General features: G+C 41.7%; 1 protein-coding gene across 2 annotated transcripts in view; it reads left to right on the top strand.

Annotated features, from left to right (window-relative positions):
- The window catches only part of LOC118787891 (spondin-1-like), a 101,166-nt gene that overhangs the window by 19,483 nt on the left and 60,255 nt on the right, over nt 1-21,428 (top strand). For both annotated transcript variants that reach the window (XM_036543640.1, XM_036543641.1), the window contains exons 4-6: nt 1,214-1,287; nt 1,689-1,811; nt 5,454-5,602. In XM_036543640.1, coding sequence (XP_036399533.1) covers nt 1,214-1,287; nt 1,689-1,811; nt 5,454-5,602 — 346 coding nt within the window. The remainder of the gene's footprint in view (nt 1-1,213; nt 1,288-1,688; nt 1,812-5,453; nt 5,603-21,428) is intronic.

Raw genomic sequence — 21,428 nt, forward strand, 5'->3', positions numbered from 1 at the left:
GGCCTTACTATAATAATCACTTTAACAGCCCTTAGGAGCACACATGGATCAGGCCATGAGGACCTCTAGCAGGATGTAATGTGCTGTGAGATGTTCTGTAGGTACATGTGATATGTTTGATAAAGTACTGTGAGGTGAGGCGTGTTTCCACTTCAGGTGGCTGCCAACTTCAAGGCTTGACAGGTCTGGCGTTCTTTCTTTCTCCTTAAAAAAATATTTCTTCATTTTTGTTTTACTCCCAGATGGCATGAAATGCATGGTGTGTCAGGCTGATATTTGATGGATGGTGTATCTCTCAATTTTTGTTTGGAATCTCTATTCAGACAGTCTGTATTTATACTCTGTGCGGAAGTGGCAATATCCTGGTGTAGCCTTCAGCACGCTCCCTGGCTGCATGTTATCACTGTTGCCCTCTTCGGAAGTGAGGGGTCCGGTGGGAAGAGGGGGAGGGGTTGGGAAAAGGGGCAGAGGCTCACAGTTTCCTCATACATTGCACATTGTTTCCTCTGGTTCACTGAATCACTCTCTCTGTCTCCAGACTCCTTGGGCACCAAGTGGTGGAGAGGAAATAATTGACATTGTGTCTGCCGCTGCAGCTGCAGTTTGAACCCAGATCACCAGAGTCCTCAAGATACTCATTTATCCCTAAAAGCCCTAACCTCTTGCTGAAGAACTTCAGTTAGAGCTACTTGCTCAGTAACTTAGTTGACGTTACGATTTGACGGGATGTCAACTTACCTGCTGTTCTAGATGTGTAAATGTAAGGGAGACTTAAGTGCACAACCGGCAGGACTCTTGAGTACCTGAGTCACTCTTTTTTCTCTGATTTAATGCAAAGTGTATGGACTGTTGCCCCCTACAGGCAAGGCAAATGTGTTACGGTAGAGTTAAATTACCGAAAAATAAATGCTTTGAAAGAGACAGCTGTAGTGCAGTGCATAAATAAAGTCTTGCTGGAAAAAAATTTCCAATTGTGGGTTTAAATACCCAACTGCAAATTCCCCTGTGCAATTTGCACGTACCAGCAGCTGAAGGAGTCTAAATATAAATCTCACAGCTGTGCCAGCTTTCTGAAACTGTGGCCTCCCTCTGGGGCTGTTATTCAGTACGCATGTGCTGCTTTGGGTTCACAGTGTGCCAGATCGGTGTGCCTGATTGCCAGGAAGCAATGATCTTTAATTGCAGTCTTAACAGTGACTCATCTCTTCTGCAGGGCAAGTATTATACAGAAGAGAACCATTTATTTCCAGGATGAAGGCTCCCTCACTGTGAGAATGTGTGAGAAAGGTAAGAGTCTTATTATGGATGAATCAAATCACCGGGCTGAATTTCAATATGATCTGCAAAATATATGATTTCAGTGTGCAGGTGTAATTACTGGGGAAATTACTGAATTACAGAATGAAAGAGGATTTGTGTAAATTGCTGGAATCAGGGTGTAGTTACCTGATTCCTGTGCCCTCAGTATGGCAAATTCTGCAGATTGGTTCAGCCTTTTTGCATTTCCAGGTTGAGTATGAAGTGCATTGATGTTTGCTACAATCCAAAGGTGCAGTCTGTATTTGCAATGCATTCAGCTAACTGAATGATGGATGACAGTACATTGGATGGTGCAGAGTGAAAGGGAGACCACAGGGAAGTTCTGTCTTTGTTAGCGCAGTTCTAATGATGACTCTCAATTGTTTCAGAGTCACTTCCTGGAGAGGCGATGGAGAAGCCCCTGCTGGAGTGCTGTGCCTGTGGGACGGCCAAGTACAGGCTCATGTTCTATGGAAACTGGTCGGAGAAAGTGCACCCTAAAGACTACCCCCGTGAGTACAGCATCAGCCACTCTCTCCACCTCCTGTACCAAGGATAACCTTGAAATGGTTTTATTGGGTGTAAATCAAGCCCAGGGTTTAAAGAAGGCATGCGTGCACACCCTGGTCAATATAATGATCAGAACACTGTCCCAGTTCAAGATAAACTAAGAGAGACAGACCTTGCCCATAATCTGTAGGCTTAAGCAGTGGAACAATGAGTGAATGCATTTGCTTCTGTGGGGTTGTACTGCATAAATGCAGCAGGAGACTAGAGAGACCTATCTGGACAGCCAGTGCTGCAACTGACTGCACAGGAACACATAACTGGATTTGCTGCTATAGATTTTACTTACCTCTGCACTCCCTGCTCAAACTCTTTTGACCGAGTGGTTATTTATCTTCATCTACATGTTTTGGGTAGTCAATGACTTCAAAATTATATTTATCTAATGAGTAAAATTTACCTTACTGTGCTGTATTTCTCTGATATCGTTTATCTCGCATTGCCATAAGTTCAGGGTTTTGCAGTTGAATGATTTTTCAGATTCATGGCACAACCATAACCTTAAATCATTTCAACAGACCTTACATACAGTGTAGGACAGCCAGTCACAACCAATGAGGGAAGTGGTGGCTGTTGAAGGCAGATGCATGCGTTTGCGTCTTTGGAAGTAATGATGTTAAAGTCTGCCTATCTAATAATTAAATCTGACTCCATTTTATATTAACCTATGTCTTAATTCCCCAATTCTCAATTCTAATTAGAAACCCAGGAATTCTCAGTTTGCTTTGGCTTGTAGGTGATCAGGCTACATAGACCACGACATAGGATACCGTTCCAGCACATTTAATGTAACTCGCTGCAATTTAGGTGGCCCATCTAGGGACTGCAGACTCGTCAGAATAGTGCAATACTTAAGACTGTCCGAGCATAAGTATCAATGGGTTTCAAGCGGTACGGCAAGAACTTATGGAAAAACCTCAAATCCTGCTCCTTGTGTCGTTAAAATTGGTCAAATGAGAAATCACAAACAGAGGGTAAAACTAATACTTTTATTAATCAAAATCATCCCAATCAGTTGAAATTTCAAGATTACAACAGGCAGTATGATATAGTGCAAATGATGATAAATGCACATACCTATACGGAGTCATGTGGCTATATGCTTGGTGCGCAGGAGTCCGTGCTGGCGGTGCTCCCTATACGGAGTCACATGGCTATATGCTTGATGTGCAGGAGTCCGTGCTGACAGGGCTCCTCGAAGTGCAAAATCTTTCCCTCTATATACCCAAACAACAAAAGACGTGATCAGCACGTGAAATGAGGTCATGGGAAGGGCCCCAATATGTTTTGGCATTCCCAGGTGATTGATTAGTGCCGGTGTTTATTCGTGTCCCGTTATCTAAGACATGTGCAATGGTGTGCATCTTTTTAGTTTTCTGAGCCAATTCCCAGAACAATGGTTTGGAGACCTCCTACTGTTATAGAGCTATCACCCCATTGCCACTCGCACTGTATGGATCAAAATGAGACCAAACAAGACATGTATACCTTGAAACAAACAGAATATACAGAAATAGTAGTTTATAACTGTGATTTCACCACTGGTCAGGAGGGAGGGTGCCTGGAGGATTTGGGGTCATAAAAATCCCATGCCCTCTGAGTCTCCTTATCAGTGGTGCCTCATCCTGTCATGGGCTTCCTTTGTGTGGAAGAGCGGGATATATTCCTCAGCCGGGTGGCTGCCGTTTTGGCTTGGGAATGTTTACTTCTGCATGCCGCAGTCCAGACGTTGCAAGGCCTGGTGCCTGTCAGGATGGCCTGAAAATATGTATTTGGACAATTGGACAATGGTCTCTTGTATTACATGCTGTAGGTGCAGTGCCGTCCACAGATAGAGTCGTTCATTTTATTCGTTCAACTTTTACGGACAGTAATGCGTAAATCGCATTTAATGTGAAACGTGATCACCCAACCAAAAAAACAGCTACAGTAAACGGGAAATGCCCCCCCCTGCAGCGATGCAAATAAAAAACCGGGTGCATTCCTTTACTCTCTCTCTTGCTTTTGTACGTCCGAAGAAGACGGGCGTACCGCTCCCTCTCTTGTTCCTTACTCTCTTGCTGCGTATGTCCGAAGACGGACATACTCTCTTGCTGCGTGTGTCCGAAGAAGACGGACGCATCACTCACTCTCTCCCGAAGGCCGCACCACGCGGACGGGACACGGAAAACAGATTCACCAAGCTAGCGACGAATTGCTAGCGGAGATCAATAACGCAAGAGCCAAGTTTCAGCGATCAGAGCAGCGCAAACTTGTTACTAGCCGGCGACAAAGGTGCGACCGGATCCACCTCAACACGTCTCCCGAAAGAAACCCTCATCCAGACCAGCCCTGGCTCCCCGACGACGGAACCGCCAGCGAAACCATCCACGGAACCGCAAGATTGGAACCTCATTTCATTAACCCTGGGCATAGGACTTTGCATAGCTAAACACCCGATTGTTAGCTACATCGATGAATGTTGTACATCCGTGTGTTTCAAATCATTACGAGTAATGTAACTAGCCCTGTTTCTTTGTTCCTAACTGATTTGTCACACACTATTCACCGCGCAGCGTTAGTTAAGATACCACACAGAGACGTAGGGTCTTTGCATGCGTATCGTCTTACTAACCCCGGTACCTTCTTTTAATTCGCATAAAATAACCCCGCGGTTATCAATCGTCCGAATGTATCATGTACCAGACAGACGTTATGTTCGCTCACACATGCGCATAGGCAACTCAGACTCGCCGCCACACGCATGTTCCTTTGTTCTCTTCGAACACGTGTGCTCAGCAAGCACGCGCAGCACATGTGCACACGCAGCACACGCACGACACAGAACAAAGGAGCACACACCCGATGACACGCTCACACATTTGCGCAAGACATTCACTCATACCTACATGCATGTGTAAATACACACAATTGCCTCACTCATATTGTATATAACTGTACTGCATTACTACTTCGGTTTTATATTTCAATAAATGCATTATTTTTCCAAGGTTGTGTGTTGTAATATTACACGTGGAATGAATATTGCCAACCTCTGCTGATCAGAATTCTATTATTTATTTGTTATTTGTTTAGTTAGCTAAATTCTTAGTATTGTGATTTGATTAACTATTGATGTGGTAATTTCAATAATGATTATTAATTTAATCATTAATTGAAGTTCCAAATTAATAGTTTAATATATTTTATGAGACTGATATACGAAATGAATTTGAGACTGATATTTTATTTTAACCACTTTGGTAGACACCATATTCTGTATGGCGCCTCCATGTGTTTAATTATCACCAACATAATTGGTACCTCATGTAAGGATATTCCTTACACGGAAGTGGTACCCCTCTCTAATCGTAGGCATTGTCCCTACGTAATTTGCATTGCCCCTGTGAGGAACACTAACTTCCCCCTACAATGCCATGGTGTATACATTGCCAGACATCTCCGGTTCCCACCTTACAACAGTACATAACACCACCTGCTTCATTTATGAAAGAAGGATTCTGTTCAGATGTAGTTGTTCTGATGTAAGTGAGAGAGTGCCATGGTGCTAAGCTGCTGCAGTATCCCTCGTGTTATGTCCTTGGCAGGACGTGCCAATCATTGGTCTGCCTTGATTGGAGCATCCCACTCAAGGAACTACGTGCTGTGGGAGTACGGGGGCTACGCCAGCGAGGGGGTCAAACAGGTTGCTGAACTGGGGTCCCCGGTCAAGATGGAGGAGGAGATTCGGCAGAAGGTAGGCTCACAAAGACAGCCTGATGATCCAGTTTTTTTCTGCACTGTGAAAAGTTACATTCTTATGATAAAATTGGAAAATTGGAAAACTCTAAACTCATGAAAATGTATATTTCTTCCCAGCTAAATGCTGAAGTGTCCCACTTTTTTGTTTTGGATATCTGAGTTGTGTATGGGTGTCTGTGTGTGCAAGCCCTGCAGTGGATTGGTGTCCTGTCCAAGGTATAGTCCTAACTGCTGTCTGCTGTGACACTTAAGAGGTTTAAAGTGAGTGTTGATGACACATTGATTTATGCTGGGATCATGAAATTGACTGTTTTCGGAAAGAAACTTGTGCTGTGCTCCTCACATGTCTTGTTCTTGAAATAGCTATACAGTATGTATTTTTCAAAGGTTAATCAGTTAATGCTATCACTCCTGGCATTTTAATTAAAAGACACATTCATCAGAATCTCCTCACTTTACTAGTGCTGCAGCTTAATGTTAAATTTCCTGGAGTTGAATGGGACTGGACGACAATACACAGAGCATAGAAGATTGAAAATGCAATAAGACAAGACAAGGGTCACTGTAGCTTTGTGGCTCGAACTGTGAAATAGGAAGTCTTTGTTAAGCAAGAGGAGGAAGAGCAATGGCTTCAAAGGTCAGGCAGCAAGGCTCGTTCTCCATGTGTGTCTATTCGTCTTTCGCATGGTTTTGTGCTGGCTTGCTGCATGCATTCATGCAGCATGACTGACACATTTTCGTGTCATGAAAGATGATCCCTTCATATCCAGCAACACGTAAACACAACTGTCTTTACACTTGGGGTGCAGCCAAAGTTAAACACAGTTCTGCCAGTTCAGTGATGTTTGTGATGTTCTTGAGTGATTAAGAGCAGAACTTTTTTACCTTTTCAATGTAGTAGACATTTGCTTATTAACAAAAGAAAAACAAATAGCCAATAATGAGATTTCCCCCCAGAATATTTTAGATTAACTGTACTTCTCTGTTTAGTGACTCTGATTGTCAGTGGATCAATAATTGTTGTAATTGCATTGGATGAAGTAAAGCACTACAGCAATTATATATTGATTATTCATATAATACTGGATATTGTGATGTGAGTGGATTGATAACTGGTGAAGCTTGAACTGAGCTAGAGAGGTGAATTCAACAGTCCTGAAGGAAATAAGAGATAATCTTTTAATTTGACTTGATACACTGAGTATATAGGATATCTGCAGTTACATGCTTTGCTCTTTTTTGTGTGGTCATGAGGTGACATCATCATGCTGTGACCATGTCACAGGTAGGTTTGAATATTCTAAGTCTCCTCTAAATGGCGCTCCAGAATGATCTTGGAAGCTGACCTTCACTTGAGTGCACCAGAGGACTACTAATATGGATCTGAGTGCTGGATAAAAGCAGACATTCCCATATAGAAATGCTGACACCAATAAAACCACTGTTTATATGTAGTGGTCAGACTAGGCATTTATCTGAAACCAATCACATGCAGCAGTAGTCTGTCACTCGTGCGGAACGCTGGTGTGGAATTTAAGTCTGCAGGCCAAGTTTCATTTGCAGAAGCCAGAGAGGCAATCACATGTGATGGCCTGATGGCCTTTTCTTTGCACTGCTTAATGTTGTAGTTTTGTATTCTCTTTGTCACCCTCCTGGATGAGACATGCTATCTGTCTCACTGTCTTAGACTGCTGAAATGTACGTCTGCTGCCATGTGGCTTTTCTGACAGTTATGAGAAAAATATAGATAGATGATTTCATGTTTTCATTTGCGTAGTTACACCTTAACACAGGACACATGGAAATCATCTACATATTTTGTTTGCAGTCATTTCTGCTTTGCTGCTAACGACTCCTGAATATGTCAGAGTTCATTTTTCTTTCATCTCCATCTTTCACATGCTCTGTGGGTTATTTCTGTTTTTGTAGGATACCTCTCAAATGAAAACAAAGCATTCCACATATCCATGTTGCAACACTGGTAAAACTTATACAAGAGGTCACGCCATATGTTCACTGTCACCGTTTAAAGCTGCAACACTGACAGCTCCAGTGTCACCTGCAAATGGTGGCTACCATGTCTACTGCCTGGATCCAGGAGAAAACACAAAGTCAAGGACAGCATTGGAGTTTTTAAATCAACCATTCATTTCTTTTTCTGAAAAGGTTCATGTCGAGTTATCTGTCTAAGGATTTTTCAGAAATATACTGAAAAATATACAGAAATACACTTTTTGTGTTCATGAAAACCCCCTGCACCCTGTGTAAAATACCCCTCTTAAGGACTCAGGGATACTCTTGGATTTACCTTTGATTTCATTCAGTTTTATGATGATGATGTGTATTGTTTAATTTAGTTTAATTTAATTTTGGAGATTTTTACCAATGGTATGTCACCACTGATTATTGTGTGTATGCTTTTCACAAATGTACTCAAGTTGAAGTCCAGTCATTCTAAATCAGAGCATCTCCTCAATGATTACATTCTAATAAGAGAGAAAAAAGCTGTCTCATTGAATGAGACAAAGTCCAAAGTGGTGCATGTCAGAAGGAGATGGGCTGTGGGAAAGGAACAAAGAAGCACAAATTGTATGTCTCCTTCCACAACAGCAGCCAGCGAGAGAATCATTATTCAGCTATCGCATGATGGAGAACTCGAGTGGAGAGTTCTGTCCTTGTGAAGCATGGTTTAAAGCAAAGCCTCTGTGAGCTCAGTGAAGGATTGGTGCGCCCTCAATGAAGGATTTTGACCTTGAACCATTAAACATTCATCCTAAAACACTCATCCTGTCGAGAGGCCTTTCGACTGATTGGAGTGTTAAATGTGTAAATTATTTTTTGTCATTTAGCGATAAGAGGTCAAGCCTTAATCGCAAGTCCATGATGCACAAGCAACACAGCCTGGCTGTTCAAGCTCTTCCAGGATGATATGAAGCAATAGATCCACATTTTTCTGAAGGGAATTAGTGTGAGCTGTCCATTCCAAGTCCATAGTAATGATACATAGACCCTTTCAAGGCACTGTCCATGCATTTGAATGAATGAACATGAATCTTTTTAGCAAGAGCCTTGAAACATCAAATTATAATTGCATTTTCCCCCTCTCATGTGTACTTGACTGGTTATTACAAAGGCACAATGTAAGAGAAACACAAAGTGCTATGGAATTACAGGGAAAGCTTCTGCCAATGAAAAATGCCCTTAAATCTGCAGTGGCCTGCAAGTTTGTTTTTGCCCAAGCAATTAACCTGCTGACAGAAAAAAATATTTATTAATTATTTCAAACAATATTAATTGTTTGAAACAAATATTGCACAGATTAACTACCAGGTTCACCATTTTCACTGGCACTTGAATCTCAGCAGTAAAATCTGTCTTTCCACAGTGTCAACATTCAGAACTTGTCTCCCCCATGAAGTGAATCAGTCACTGGAAAGATTGCGAAACTCAGATGAAGTTTTTAAAATTCTCACATCTATACAAGTGGCAATATACATTGCCAAAGCGTATGCTGTCAATCTGAAGCCTTAACACTTTCTCACATTTTCAGAGGTTTATCTCAATCACCTTTTCAGAATCAGAATCAGAATCAGAATAGACTTTATTGTCATTGCACGGTGGGGGTACAACGAAATTGTAGGTGGTCTGCAACAACAGCGCACTGTGGAACATTTATATAAACACAATACAAATAAGGCACACAACATTGGGTATAGAAATAATATGCAATAAAATACAATAAATACAATAAAATACAAATTTAAAAAGAAGACACATTGTAAATATAAAGAAATATAAAGAAAAACTTGTGCAATAATATGGCCTTTTAAAAACTACTTAAAGTACACAGTGGAATTGCACAGTTGTATTGAGGTAGAGGGTTGGGGAGGAGGGGGGGGGGGGGGGTCAGTGTTTGTTAGCAGTCTGTGTGGCCCAGGGGAATAAGCTATTGGTTAGTCTGGTGGTGTGGGACTTGATTGGCCTGAAGTGCCATCCGTGTGAGGGGATGTGAGGGGTCTCCTGTGATGGCCTTAATTTTACTGAGGCAGCGGGATCTGGATATGTTGTCCCGGGAGGGTAGAGGGCAGCCAATAATTTTTTGGGTGGTGTTAATAACCTTCCGCACAGCCTTCCTGTCCTCAGCTGTGGAGCCTGCGTACCACACCCCCAGAGAGTATGTTAATATGCTCTCCACAGAGGAGTGATAGAAGGCCACCAGCAGCTTCTTGTCCAGGTTGTTCTTCCTGAGGACACGCAGGAAGTGCAGCCGCTGCTGAGCCTTCTTCACTAAGGCCTTGGTGTTGGATGTCCAGGAGAGATCTGCAGAGATGTGGGTGCCCAGAAACCTGAAGGTGGTGACAGTTTCCACACGTTCTCCGTTGATGAGGAGAAGGGCGTGGACTTGTCTGTGTTTCCTGAAGTCCATGATAAGTTCTTCTGTTTTAAGGACGTTCAGTGACAGGTTATTTTCTGAGCACCACACAGACAGTTTCTCTATCTCAGCCCTGTATGCCATCTCGTCTCCATCGGAGATGAGCCCAACCATGGTGTTGTCGTCCGCAAAACTTAATGATGGTGTTGGCTGGGTGGGACGGAGTGCAGTTATAAGTGTACAGGGCGGGGGTAAGTGTACAGTAGGGGGCTCAGCACGCAGCCCTGAGGAGAACCAGTGCTGAGTGTGAGCGTGGAGAAGAGGTGGGGGCCAAGTCTGACAGATTGTGGGCGGTTTGTGAGAAAATGTTTGATCCAGGTGCAGGTGGGGAGGGGGATCTGTAGTTTGAACAGTTTGGTAACTAATATGTCTGGGATGATTGTGTTAAACGCTGAGCTGTAATCCACGAAGAGCATCCTCACATAGCTCTTCCGGTTCTCCAGATGACTCAGTGCTCTGTGTTATGTGTTATGGCGATGGCATCCTCCGTAGATTGGTTCTTGACCACAGTCCCCGGGATGTCGTCAGGTCCAGCAGCTTTCCTGGGGTTCACTGCTCTCAGTGTCCTCCTCACCTCATGCTCCTGGAGAGAGAGGGGGGGGTGCTGGAGTTGTGGGGAGGCAGTGTGTGCAGGTGTGTGGTGGTCTCAAATTGGGCAAAGAAGCTGTTCAGCTCCTCTGCCAGCGTGCTGCTGCTGCCGGTGGTCGTTGGGCTCTGGCCTTTGTAGTTGGTTATAGCCTGGATGCCCCTCCACATCTGCCGAGGGTAGTTGTCCATGAGATAGCCTTCCATCTTCCTCCTGTAGACCTCCTTGGCATGTTGGATGCCTCTTCTCAGGTTGCCTCTGGTAATGCTGTACAGTGAGCTATCTCCTGTCCTGAAGGCAGAGTTACGAGCTCTGATCAGAGTCTGGACTTCATTTGTCATCCAGGGTTTCCTGTTTGGAAAAACCCGGATGCGTTTGTCCACTATGACATTTTCTACGCAGCACAGTCGCTGTGTATGCCTCTAGGTCCTGCTGTTCAAAGATGCTCCATTCTGTACAAGCAAAACAGTCCTGTAGCTGAGGGAGAGCATTTTCAGGCCAGGTTCTGATGGTTTGTGTGCTCGGTTTGTTTGCTTTCTGAGGGGGGTGTAGGCCGGAATGAGGAGCAGAGAGAGATGGTTGGATTGTCCTAGGTGGGGGAGGGGCGTCGCTCTGTAAGCATGCTTAATGTTGGTATAGACACGATCAAGTGTATTTTCTCCCCTAGTAGAACACGACATGCTGATGGAGTTTGGGGAGCACAGTCTTTAAGCATGCTTGGTTGAAATCCCCGGCAATTATGTGGACGCCGTCGGGATGAGTCCTCTGTTGTTTGTTTATGATGTGTTGAAGATGTCCGAGCGTGTTAACATCCAGCGGGATATAGACAGCGGTAACGATGACTACAGTTAGCTCCCGTGGCAGCTAGAACGGTCTGCACTGGACAGACATGGCCTCTACGTCCGGTGAGCAGTGGCTGTCTATTATTTTGCTGTTAGAACACCAGCCCTCAAGCACGTAAACACAGAGTCCCCCCCCTTTGCTCTTACCGGAGGCTTTGTTTCGGTCGTGGCGATGGATGGTCCGTCCTGCTAGCTCCATCGTTGCGCCGGGGATTTGCGAGTGCAGCCAGGATTCCGTCACAATCAACAGACAACACTCATAGATGAGGCAGTTGTAGGCAATCTGTGACTGTAAGTCATCCATTTTGTTTGTGAGGGATCTGGCGTTTATGAGGAAAATAGATGGTAGCGGAGGTTTGTGCAGTTGCTTCCTTAGCTGAGCTAGCAGTCCGGCTCTGCATCCTCACTTTTGCTTCCTCTCTCTGCGCCGCCTTCCGTCGCCTGCTGGGCAACGATGCACGGAGCTCCCGGCAGTCTTGCTATCTCCAGTGGGATGTTATGAGTCCGTGAGAAGGCACTTGTGACTTCAGTGTTAAGCTGAAGTCCAATGCCTATCAATTCCTGATGGCTGTAGGTTATGTTTCCATGACAAAACAAGACAAGCAACAAGTAAAAACACAAAAGAGTGCACTGTAGTAGAGAGCCTTGAGCCACTGCATGCGTACGTGCCGCCATTTTAGAGCAATACCCAGTTTCAGTTTTGTTTCCTTCTTGAAAATATGCACTGTAAATCACTCTGTAAGAATCAGATTGAAAAAGGTGCCATATCAAATAAAAGGAGATTGATTGGTTGATTCAGACATTGATTGATTGATAGATTGATTGAGTTTGACTGATTGATTATTAAGAGGGCTATATCCTCAACCATCTTAGTTTGTAACACATAACAGAAACTTCCTCAGGGAGCACAGCACGGCACATTCTAAAGAGTTTGATACTGCTCTGGCAGGCCTTGCAGTATATGACCCATTCTTCAGAGCTTTCCAAAAAATCTCTGTGTAGGACATATTTTGCCAGTCACCCCGGTTCAAATCCACTCTCTGTTTTTATTCTTCAAAACCACACTCACTGGACCAGAATGCAATTCTGAACGCTGGCAACACAGCTCAGATTTTTTATGTGCACAATGGGCTGTAGCATCTTTGAGAGGGGAGGAGTCGTTTGATGTTTTCAAAATCTTACAAATGCTGGTGCTGGAGTCGGGGGCTGTCAATGGTTAATATACTTGAGTGCTCTATTAAAATGTGGCGGTGAATACAGAGCCTGTTCTCAGAGACCAGGGGGCCCATTAGTAGCAGCTCCCCCCTTCTTGCAATGCACCAGGAAGCTTTCATGCATTATATATTTACTTCAGCTGTTTCAGACACACACTCCAGATTCAGTACCGACACTGAATTAAAACCATGCCTCTTCAAACAGAAGCAGAAAAAATCTGAATCACAATCACAATCACAATCAGACTTTATTGGCCAACAATACATATTGCTTTTACATATTAGAGACGGTTCCAGTGTCTCTAGTAGTGTGTTCACACAATGATTTACAAGGTGACAACAGCGAATACCATCCAACAGCAGTGGAATAACAAACAACAAGAGTAGTGCAGGGCACATACATGGATGGAAAGAATGAAGTATATAAAAAATAAATATTAACAGATACTAGACAATAGATTAACAGCAATTGCTCAATAAGTTAAAGTGTTTCAGACAGCTATTGCACTGTGTTGTATACAGGTATTGCACAATGAGCATGAGATAAAGTGTACCTGAGTGCAGGCTATGGGTATGTACAACTATGGTTGTACACCTATTGCACTGTGAGTCATTAGTTTAACAGTGCAAGAGTGTGATCGCATGTGGGAAGAAGCTATTCCGGTTATAGAGCACTGCACCAAGGCGGCCGATCATGACGCTGTCTTAATTGTTTTCAGATATGTCCTTCCTCAAAAAATATTGTACCATAAGGAACACAATGTCTTTGCTCTGTATTTCTTCAAATTAATGGATCCAGCCTTAACTCTCTTTGATGCCACTGGGTTTAATTTTGGCACAGTCCTACGAAGGAGCAATGTTGTTCAAAATATTATGTGGTTGTAAAAGGATATCGAGTGAGGATAGATTCATCAACCAAGTGTTGGTATGATTACAGAAGCTTTAGCGAAAATCTCGATCTGAGACTTGAATGCCAAATGCCAAAGCATTAGAGTAGGAACAGTATTTAAAAGTAATATTAAAAACTTCATTTGCTGTACATATACTGTTTCCAGGGCAACTTGCATTTGACTCACCTTTAACAGATCATGTGTTTATACACCTGGATGTAGATTTGATTTTCCAGTAGAATGCTGAAGGTCCAAAGTTCTTACTTGAAAATTTGCAGGAAATTGCAGGAAACCCACCATTGAAACTCTTCCTGTGGGACTGGAGGCACTCAGAGAACCTGAAAAAAAACAGCAAAAAATACACTGCTACACTGGTTGACACAGGAATGAAATATGAATGAACGATGACTAAAATAACAACACACTGAATAGATTATGTGGATGTCTTCTTTGGAAAGCTGTTTTATGTCTTTAGACTGCCTCTGAAAATAATGCTCAACAATCTGTGTGCACCAACATGTCGTATTTTTGAGGCCATAATGTGAGGAAAAGCACATGGTATTAATCAACTGTGTGCTATTTATTCACAGAAAAAATGTGTATTTTTTTGTGGAATGAAAGTGCAGCAGGATTTATAGCTGGAATTGTGAGTGTGGATGAACTATACACTGTGTTGACAGCTCCAAATAATTAACCAGCTGTTTAAATGCTAAATGCATGATTGAACATCTTAACAAAATTGGTCAGATATCATTCATGGATAATTACCTTAATAGGTCTGTAATGGGGTGCTAAGATTTGGACACTCTTCTCCCATGAATCTTACAACAGTGGCTAATGCAGGATGTATTTGCAATGCTAATACAATATTCTCACAGCATAAGGTCTACATGCACAGTACCACAGTATCAGTAGAGCAGCTGTCCTCTGTGTTTGTGCAACAGTTCGATGCTTGTCAGGATTTTCCAACCATGAAAAGCAGGTTTTTCATTGTCTCTCAGCTGAATCTGCTGCTTTTAAAAAAGACTCTGTATTATGTTGCTCCTCCCAACAGGTTGGATTTAGAGCAAGTGAGGACATTTCTGTTTCTGTGTTTCAGCAGGAGAAATATGAAGAATCTATTTGTGGGTGTATTGAAGCCAGATGTCGGATCTGTAACAGTATCAGCTGTAACCTTATCAGCCCCAAAAAAATTTTATAACTCCTTAAGAGATGTTGTGACTCATGCCATGACAAATTATGCAGTGATTATGACATGGTCATGAAGGCATTATAAAGGGAATGCCAAATAAATATTTTGCAGAAATTATTCTACCAATAATATAACTATTGATGCACAGCCGACTAAGTAGCTACACGATACAGTAGGCTGATGAATGTGAGTACCGCAGGAGTCACTTCTGTGTCATGTCAGCAATGACGAGGCAGAATAGGCAAAAGCAGCAGGGAATAGGTATGCATTACGCAATGAGTGTGAATACAGATTCACGATTGATAAGGATTGTGAATATGGATTCAGGATTGGTAAGGATTAATAAAAATGAAGGATTGTATATTTTTAACCTAATGAGGGCAGACATAGTTTCTGTATAAATTTCACTCTTGCCACTTATGTGTAGACCTTCGCTTCTGAGAATATACATGCAAAACAAATGACAGATTATGATATTACTAAATTAGAATTTGAACCCACAGAATTCCAGAGCATCCAGTAAGCTCTCATGGCACACCTGCTATAGCAGTGCCTTGCGAATGGCTTTTCTCACTCTCTGGAGACAATGTAGAGGAAAGTCGCGCCGTTTTAGGAAGAAAAATCAGGATTAAAGACCCTAACTCAACATGATGAGGGGTAGGTTATTCTGCATTATGATGTGGCGCAGTCATATCTAAAGGAATGCTGTGTAATGCTGTGTAGACTGGATTTAGAGAGGTTCAGTCACATATTACACATTTGTTTCTCCAAAATTCAAAACTTATACTCTTCCCTGTGTTTCCACTAGAAATGTTTCTCACAAAAATAATACAACTATTGGTTGTTCCTTCCGAAGTGTCATCAAAAAGAAAGCATTAAATGAAAAATACATGTAACAAGAATTTTCTGTATCTGTGTGTGTAGCCAGAGCCATTATGCTCTCCGATCTGCAACTCCAGATAGGCTGATGATATACAGTACATCACTATCATACCATTTATGTCAACAGGCATCTGGAAATGAACAGATGACAGCATGACTACCACAATATAAAACATTCATTCAAGGTTCATTAATGCTGTTCTGTGAGAATTTATTTTAGTTTGAGAGCAGGAATTTAAAGCCAACCATTTAAAGCCAGCTGTTTTCCATTACAATGACAATGTTCTGACCATGCATTCAAACTAAACAGTTCTTTTTAGGGCTTGAATGACTTTGTAAATGTGATATGTATTTATGTCACATTTTATTCATGTATTTATATTATGGAACAGCATTTTATTAATGGATCCTCAGTTGCTTGTATGTGGTCCAAACAGAAAAAAAACTGTTTATACTGCCTGTATATTTTTACTTTTCTGACTTCTAATGAAACAATGAAAGACATCCCAGTCAGCCAAATGAGTCATAGTAATGAACAGAATTTGCTCCATACTTAATATCCTTGATTAAAATGTTATTCATCTACTGATTAAACAAGATTAAATTCAATCCATTTTTTAAAAAGATTTTTGTCAACCCATGTGTTGTGACAAGCCACTTCCTCCTGTTTGAAAAGCATGGGCTACTGTAACTGCCAACCCTTTGTGTTTCTCTTCACCTCCTCCCTCAGGAGAGAATGGAAATGCCATGTTGCCACATGGAAGAACAAAAAGAGCCACACACAGATAGTGTCCCTTGGTTTTTCTGTGCTCAGACAAATGACCTGCAGTGTGATTAGAGCAACAGCCGATAAAACAGGAAATGAGATGAAAGCACACTGAATAAACCCCAGGATGGGAGAGGGCTGCAGAGCTTCATCTGACAGTGTAGAAGGCAGGACTGTCCATTTCACATTAGGCCACTCCAGCCTGCAGAACTCTGTTTATATATGCTAATGTAAATGGTTTCAGATTAGGTAGAGCTGCTGGACCTAGAAAACAATGTTGTGGTCTGTGCTGCAATATTTATTGGATAGGTGCTATGGGTGTGAAAAGGATTTTGTTGTAAATTTAGGGATAGTGTGAAGGCAGTTACTAAAAAAATCTGGAAGGAGTGGGAAAGTTTTGACATGGATACAATAATGCATTGTTTAAAGTTCTGAAACTTTGAAATAAATAAATTGTATAAACAGAACACTTTGACAAGTGATTAACCAATCGTGGAGTAATCAGTCATGGAGTTGACTGCAATCATGCTGCACAGAACCAAAGTAGTGATTTTGCGCTGGTGTGTCTGAGGTGGTGAAGGTTGTGTTTCACTTGCATAGCATTCCAATTGTGTATTGCCTCTGCAGCATGATTTTATGTGCGTGATGGGTAAAAAAAGAACAAATCAAAACACAGACAAAAAGCGTCACTACTTTTTTCTGTTGCTGCCTGCAAATAGAGTTAGCAACTATATTACAACACTGTTATTTTTGTAACTGAATCAAATTTGAGGCCATTCCGTTTTTATTTAAATGTATTTGATAATCCACTCACAATGAATATAACAGGTTTTGGAAGCTTTTGGGGCTTTGACTGTATAGAGAGTCTGTGTATAAAACATGTGGTTACTATATGTGGGCAGTGTGGCACTTCTGGTCTCTGAAGCTGAGATAGTTCCCCCATAGCACCATTAGACATTTGTGAGTTTCTAGGACCTATTGACCTTCTCATAGGGATGAAACCACTTACATTTTGACAGTTGCCTCCATTTCAAACAGAGGATATCAAGTTACATCCTGCAGTGAGGGTCATGCACATTTTAATTGTTGTTTTATGGAGTGTCAAAGTGAACAAATGCTGCCAGATTTATGTAGTACCTGTCATATTGTACCAACTGAGTATTGCACTGCCAAAAAGAATAAAAATTCATTATTTACTCGTTTAGTAGACAGTGCCTTGTAGCACAGTGCAGCCAATGCACCTTACCGCAGACGTGTCATCCATTTATACAAGTGGATACCTGCTAAGCTATCCAGGTTAATTAAACTATGCCTTTTTCAAGGGTAAAACAGCAAGGCCCCAGCTGAGAATCAACTTGCTAAAAACCTCTGGTTATTAGCCCAGTTCCCTGGACACTGTGCAGCATGGCCAAAGAGGAGCAATCTACGGTGAACAAGTTCTCAGGGGTATATGGCCAGCCTGGCTGACCGTGCCAATTTCAGAGAAGAGCTGAGTACACCGAGATGACAGGAATAAAAGTGGTTTGCAATTCCTTTTACAGACAGTCTTAAGCTGTCAGGGCTTTGGACAGCAGCCACCGGATTCCTTCGACATCAATCATCTTCTTGCTGGGCCCTTTGTTCCTGAGGGATTCAGCTGACTGCTGCATTGTTTGGAAACGTGTTCCAGTAGTTTACTGGAGAAATCTGTTTAATTTCAAATGACTGGCAGTTTTCTAGTAGCCTGTCAAATCAGCTTTGTAAGCTGAGTGGAGATATTCCACTGTATGAAAAAACAAAGATAATGCTTGTATTAGCTTGGTGGTCAAGTTTTTTAGAACTGACACAAATGTAAAACAGAAGCAGAGAAATGTGCAATTCTGTAGTTCTAAATGATGTATATGTCTGCATTATATCTAAATCATAGTGATTTACTTGGTGCTTCTGTTTGGAAAGATTACAGACCATTTAGTCACATACTATCAAACTGATGTTTTGGGAAATTACCCCTTTCAGTTTAGATGGACATGTCAGCAAAAGAGGCTAATGTGTGTTAAAAGCCTTTTATTTCAACAAAGTGGTATTGTGGGCATTTAAAGACAGGCTTTTAAAGTATCTTATTGAAGGAAAAATAAATGGAGGTCGACCATGTCTGAGTGTGGACAGCTTAAGGGTCAGAGCATGAAGCAGCATCTTGAACAAGCCCCCCAGTGCTCCTTTTTGTATCACAAGGTCATCCCCACAATCATTATCCCTTACAATCAGTGTCAGGCAGGTAAGCAATCAGTGCCATTTTCATACCTGAAACAGGAAATTAAACCCAAAATCAAATGGGGCAATGGTGGAAAACCAGGCCAGCCAGGAGGAATGATTTGTAACGCCACTGCAAGGCTTCTTTAAGAAAATTTTGCTAGTCATCATGGCCAACACAACCAGAGGAACTTTATATATGTTATATATGTTATATATGAATGTTGGACACGTTTGTTCATATCTTCACACAAGATAAAAGTCAGATATTAATGCCCCTGGTTCTTCCTTTCATATTCAACTGCATAGCCTTCTTGCGAGGGGCTTGGACATGGTGATTTGCATATGTTTGCACTCACACTTATGACATGTGGTCCAGCGGCATTCAATGTTTTGAGCCAAACATGCCAGGGATCACAAAGGAATGTCATACATCTGGGAAGAAACTACCCTTGATAATATTAGTGCGCTGTGTGTCTGCAGTGTGCTAAGATCAGTGCACTGTAAGTACATCTTAATGATGAGGAATTTTGATCTGTGCAGTTGAGAAAGAGAGAGGGAGAGAGCTTGGTGCATACTGATTTAATATTATCTGTTCTAGATGAATGCAGTGAACATTTTCATTAATTAACATTGAATTAACAAACATTGAATTTGACAAAGAACCCAAGAAATGGATAAAAGCTTATTCTTGTAGAGTTTTTTCTTGGATAATTGTCTTGTTTGTATTACTTTCAGAACTCAATTAAACTCTACTCAAATTTTCAAAGAAAAATTAGTCTCATTTTTCTTTGACAGCTGCACCCATAATACCACCTTGTTCAGAGAAGCTGGTCGATGGGCACTACCGAAAATAACTCCATGTAAAAACAGATAGTTTTGGTTGCAATTTCAGAATTGAATAAATTCAACAGTTGGCTGAAAATCGTTTAAAAAAAACACAGCCCAAAGTCAGGGAACCATTCCAGAGGTGAGCACATATCGAAGTAAAAAGTTCCAAAAGAGATGGGCATCAATGTTGTTGAAAGCAGTTCTGCACAGCACAATATGCCTGTGTTTTATTTCTCCATTATTACTTCCAATACTGTTTACTATTTGTGAGCCAAGCTGGACTATCTTGATGAATATGTACATTTTCCCTCTTAAAGCTGGCAGAGGATATCACTCAGCATTCTAGCATTTCACACTCACTATTTATTTTGATGGTGGTATTTCTTTTACCTGATAAACAAGTACTAAGCATTTCTCTAAGTACTAAGTACTAAGAGATTTTTTATTTTCAAGGACTTCTGAAAGTGTCATTTTTGGGAAAATTGACTGTGGGAGATCAAGAGAAAGGGCTCACTGACTTGAATCTCTGTCCATCACTTTCGTCTGCATGTATGCCCCTTCAAAGCAATCTGCATCCTGTCTCTGACATGGCAACACTCAGCTTACTGGGCCCATTACGTTCATAAAATCATTTTCACGTGAGAAATATGTGTGAAGCCTTCCATTCATTCAACTTTTAGAATCTTGTAACAGCTCAGTTGAGCATTAAAGTATTTGTTTGAAGCTAAATTTTATTAAATTCGTATGCATGCAAGATGTCACATCTCACTTTATGATAATAATACTTGGACATTATGAAGATCTTTGTAAAAAAGGCAAAAGTTCTTTAAAGCTCTTTAAACCTCACTGGCGCTTTGAACAATCCATATTGAAGACATCAAGAAGGACAAACACACCCTTGAGACAGAAATGATGGGCATTGTACTGTTTTAGGTTTTTGTGATGAGACTACAAAACATTTATGGATTGATACGATACAGATGACAATGTGAATCCTGAGAATAACTGTGGCCACTGGGACACTGCTCTCCCATCAGGATTCACAGGAAGTGGTGCCATCTCGCTGGTCTCAGTGCCTTGAGAAAAATATTCATAAACCGCGGCCCCGTAAATGCCATAAACCCACATTTTTTGGACCGTTTCTCATATTCATGAGGTTTCCAGCATAAATATGTCTTCATTAATGGTCCTCCCCTGGTATGTTTTTAATATGTAAATGAGCCCTCCCTCTAAAGGATTTCTTGACAGTAATCTACATATAATTTGGCCGGTGGCCCCAATCTCTGCACAGAAGGCGCTGAAAGAATACACATTGTTCAGGTGGTCCCACAAAGCAAACTGCCATGACAGAATGACTGACAGCTTGGACTCGGCAGAAGAGACCCTCCCCACCACACACACACACACACACACACACACACACACACACACACACACACACACATTCTGTGACTTAAATGTTTCTCAGTAATGAAACATCAAAGTTTATTGACTGGGGGCTGTGCTAGGGCTTTTCACTTCCACAACTTTCCCTCTCTGACACTACATTCCCCTTAAAATCCAGAATCTACTCCTGTGGTCACAAGTTGCTTTGTATTGCAGTGGTCCGTGGATGCTGTTGGGGATGGGTTGCCTGAAGATGTAAACATTGTATTTTTTCTCAGTGTGTCTCAGTGTTTGGAATACATGGAGGAAAATGTCTGAGGTGCTTTTGGGTACCCCGTGTTGGAGGTGACGTGACTGCATAGATTTTTTTTCTGAGTGATCACTATTGAAATATGTACATACTTGTCCATACAGTGCTGGATGAGATGTCTGCCTCAGGAAGGTAGAAAAAGGAATTCATAATTTCAGGTTTGGTTTTACTTGTCTCATTGGGCCTTGCTTCTCTGTAATGGCATACATGCATACATACATACAAAGCTTTTTGTGAATAATGTGTGGTTGACATGCTACT

The sequence above is a fragment of the Megalops cyprinoides genome, chromosome 13, assembly GCF_013368585.1.
Source record: "Megalops cyprinoides isolate fMegCyp1 chromosome 13, fMegCyp1.pri, whole genome shotgun sequence".
NCBI classification, from domain to species: Eukaryota; Metazoa; Chordata; class Actinopteri; order Elopiformes; family Megalopidae; genus Megalops; species Megalops cyprinoides.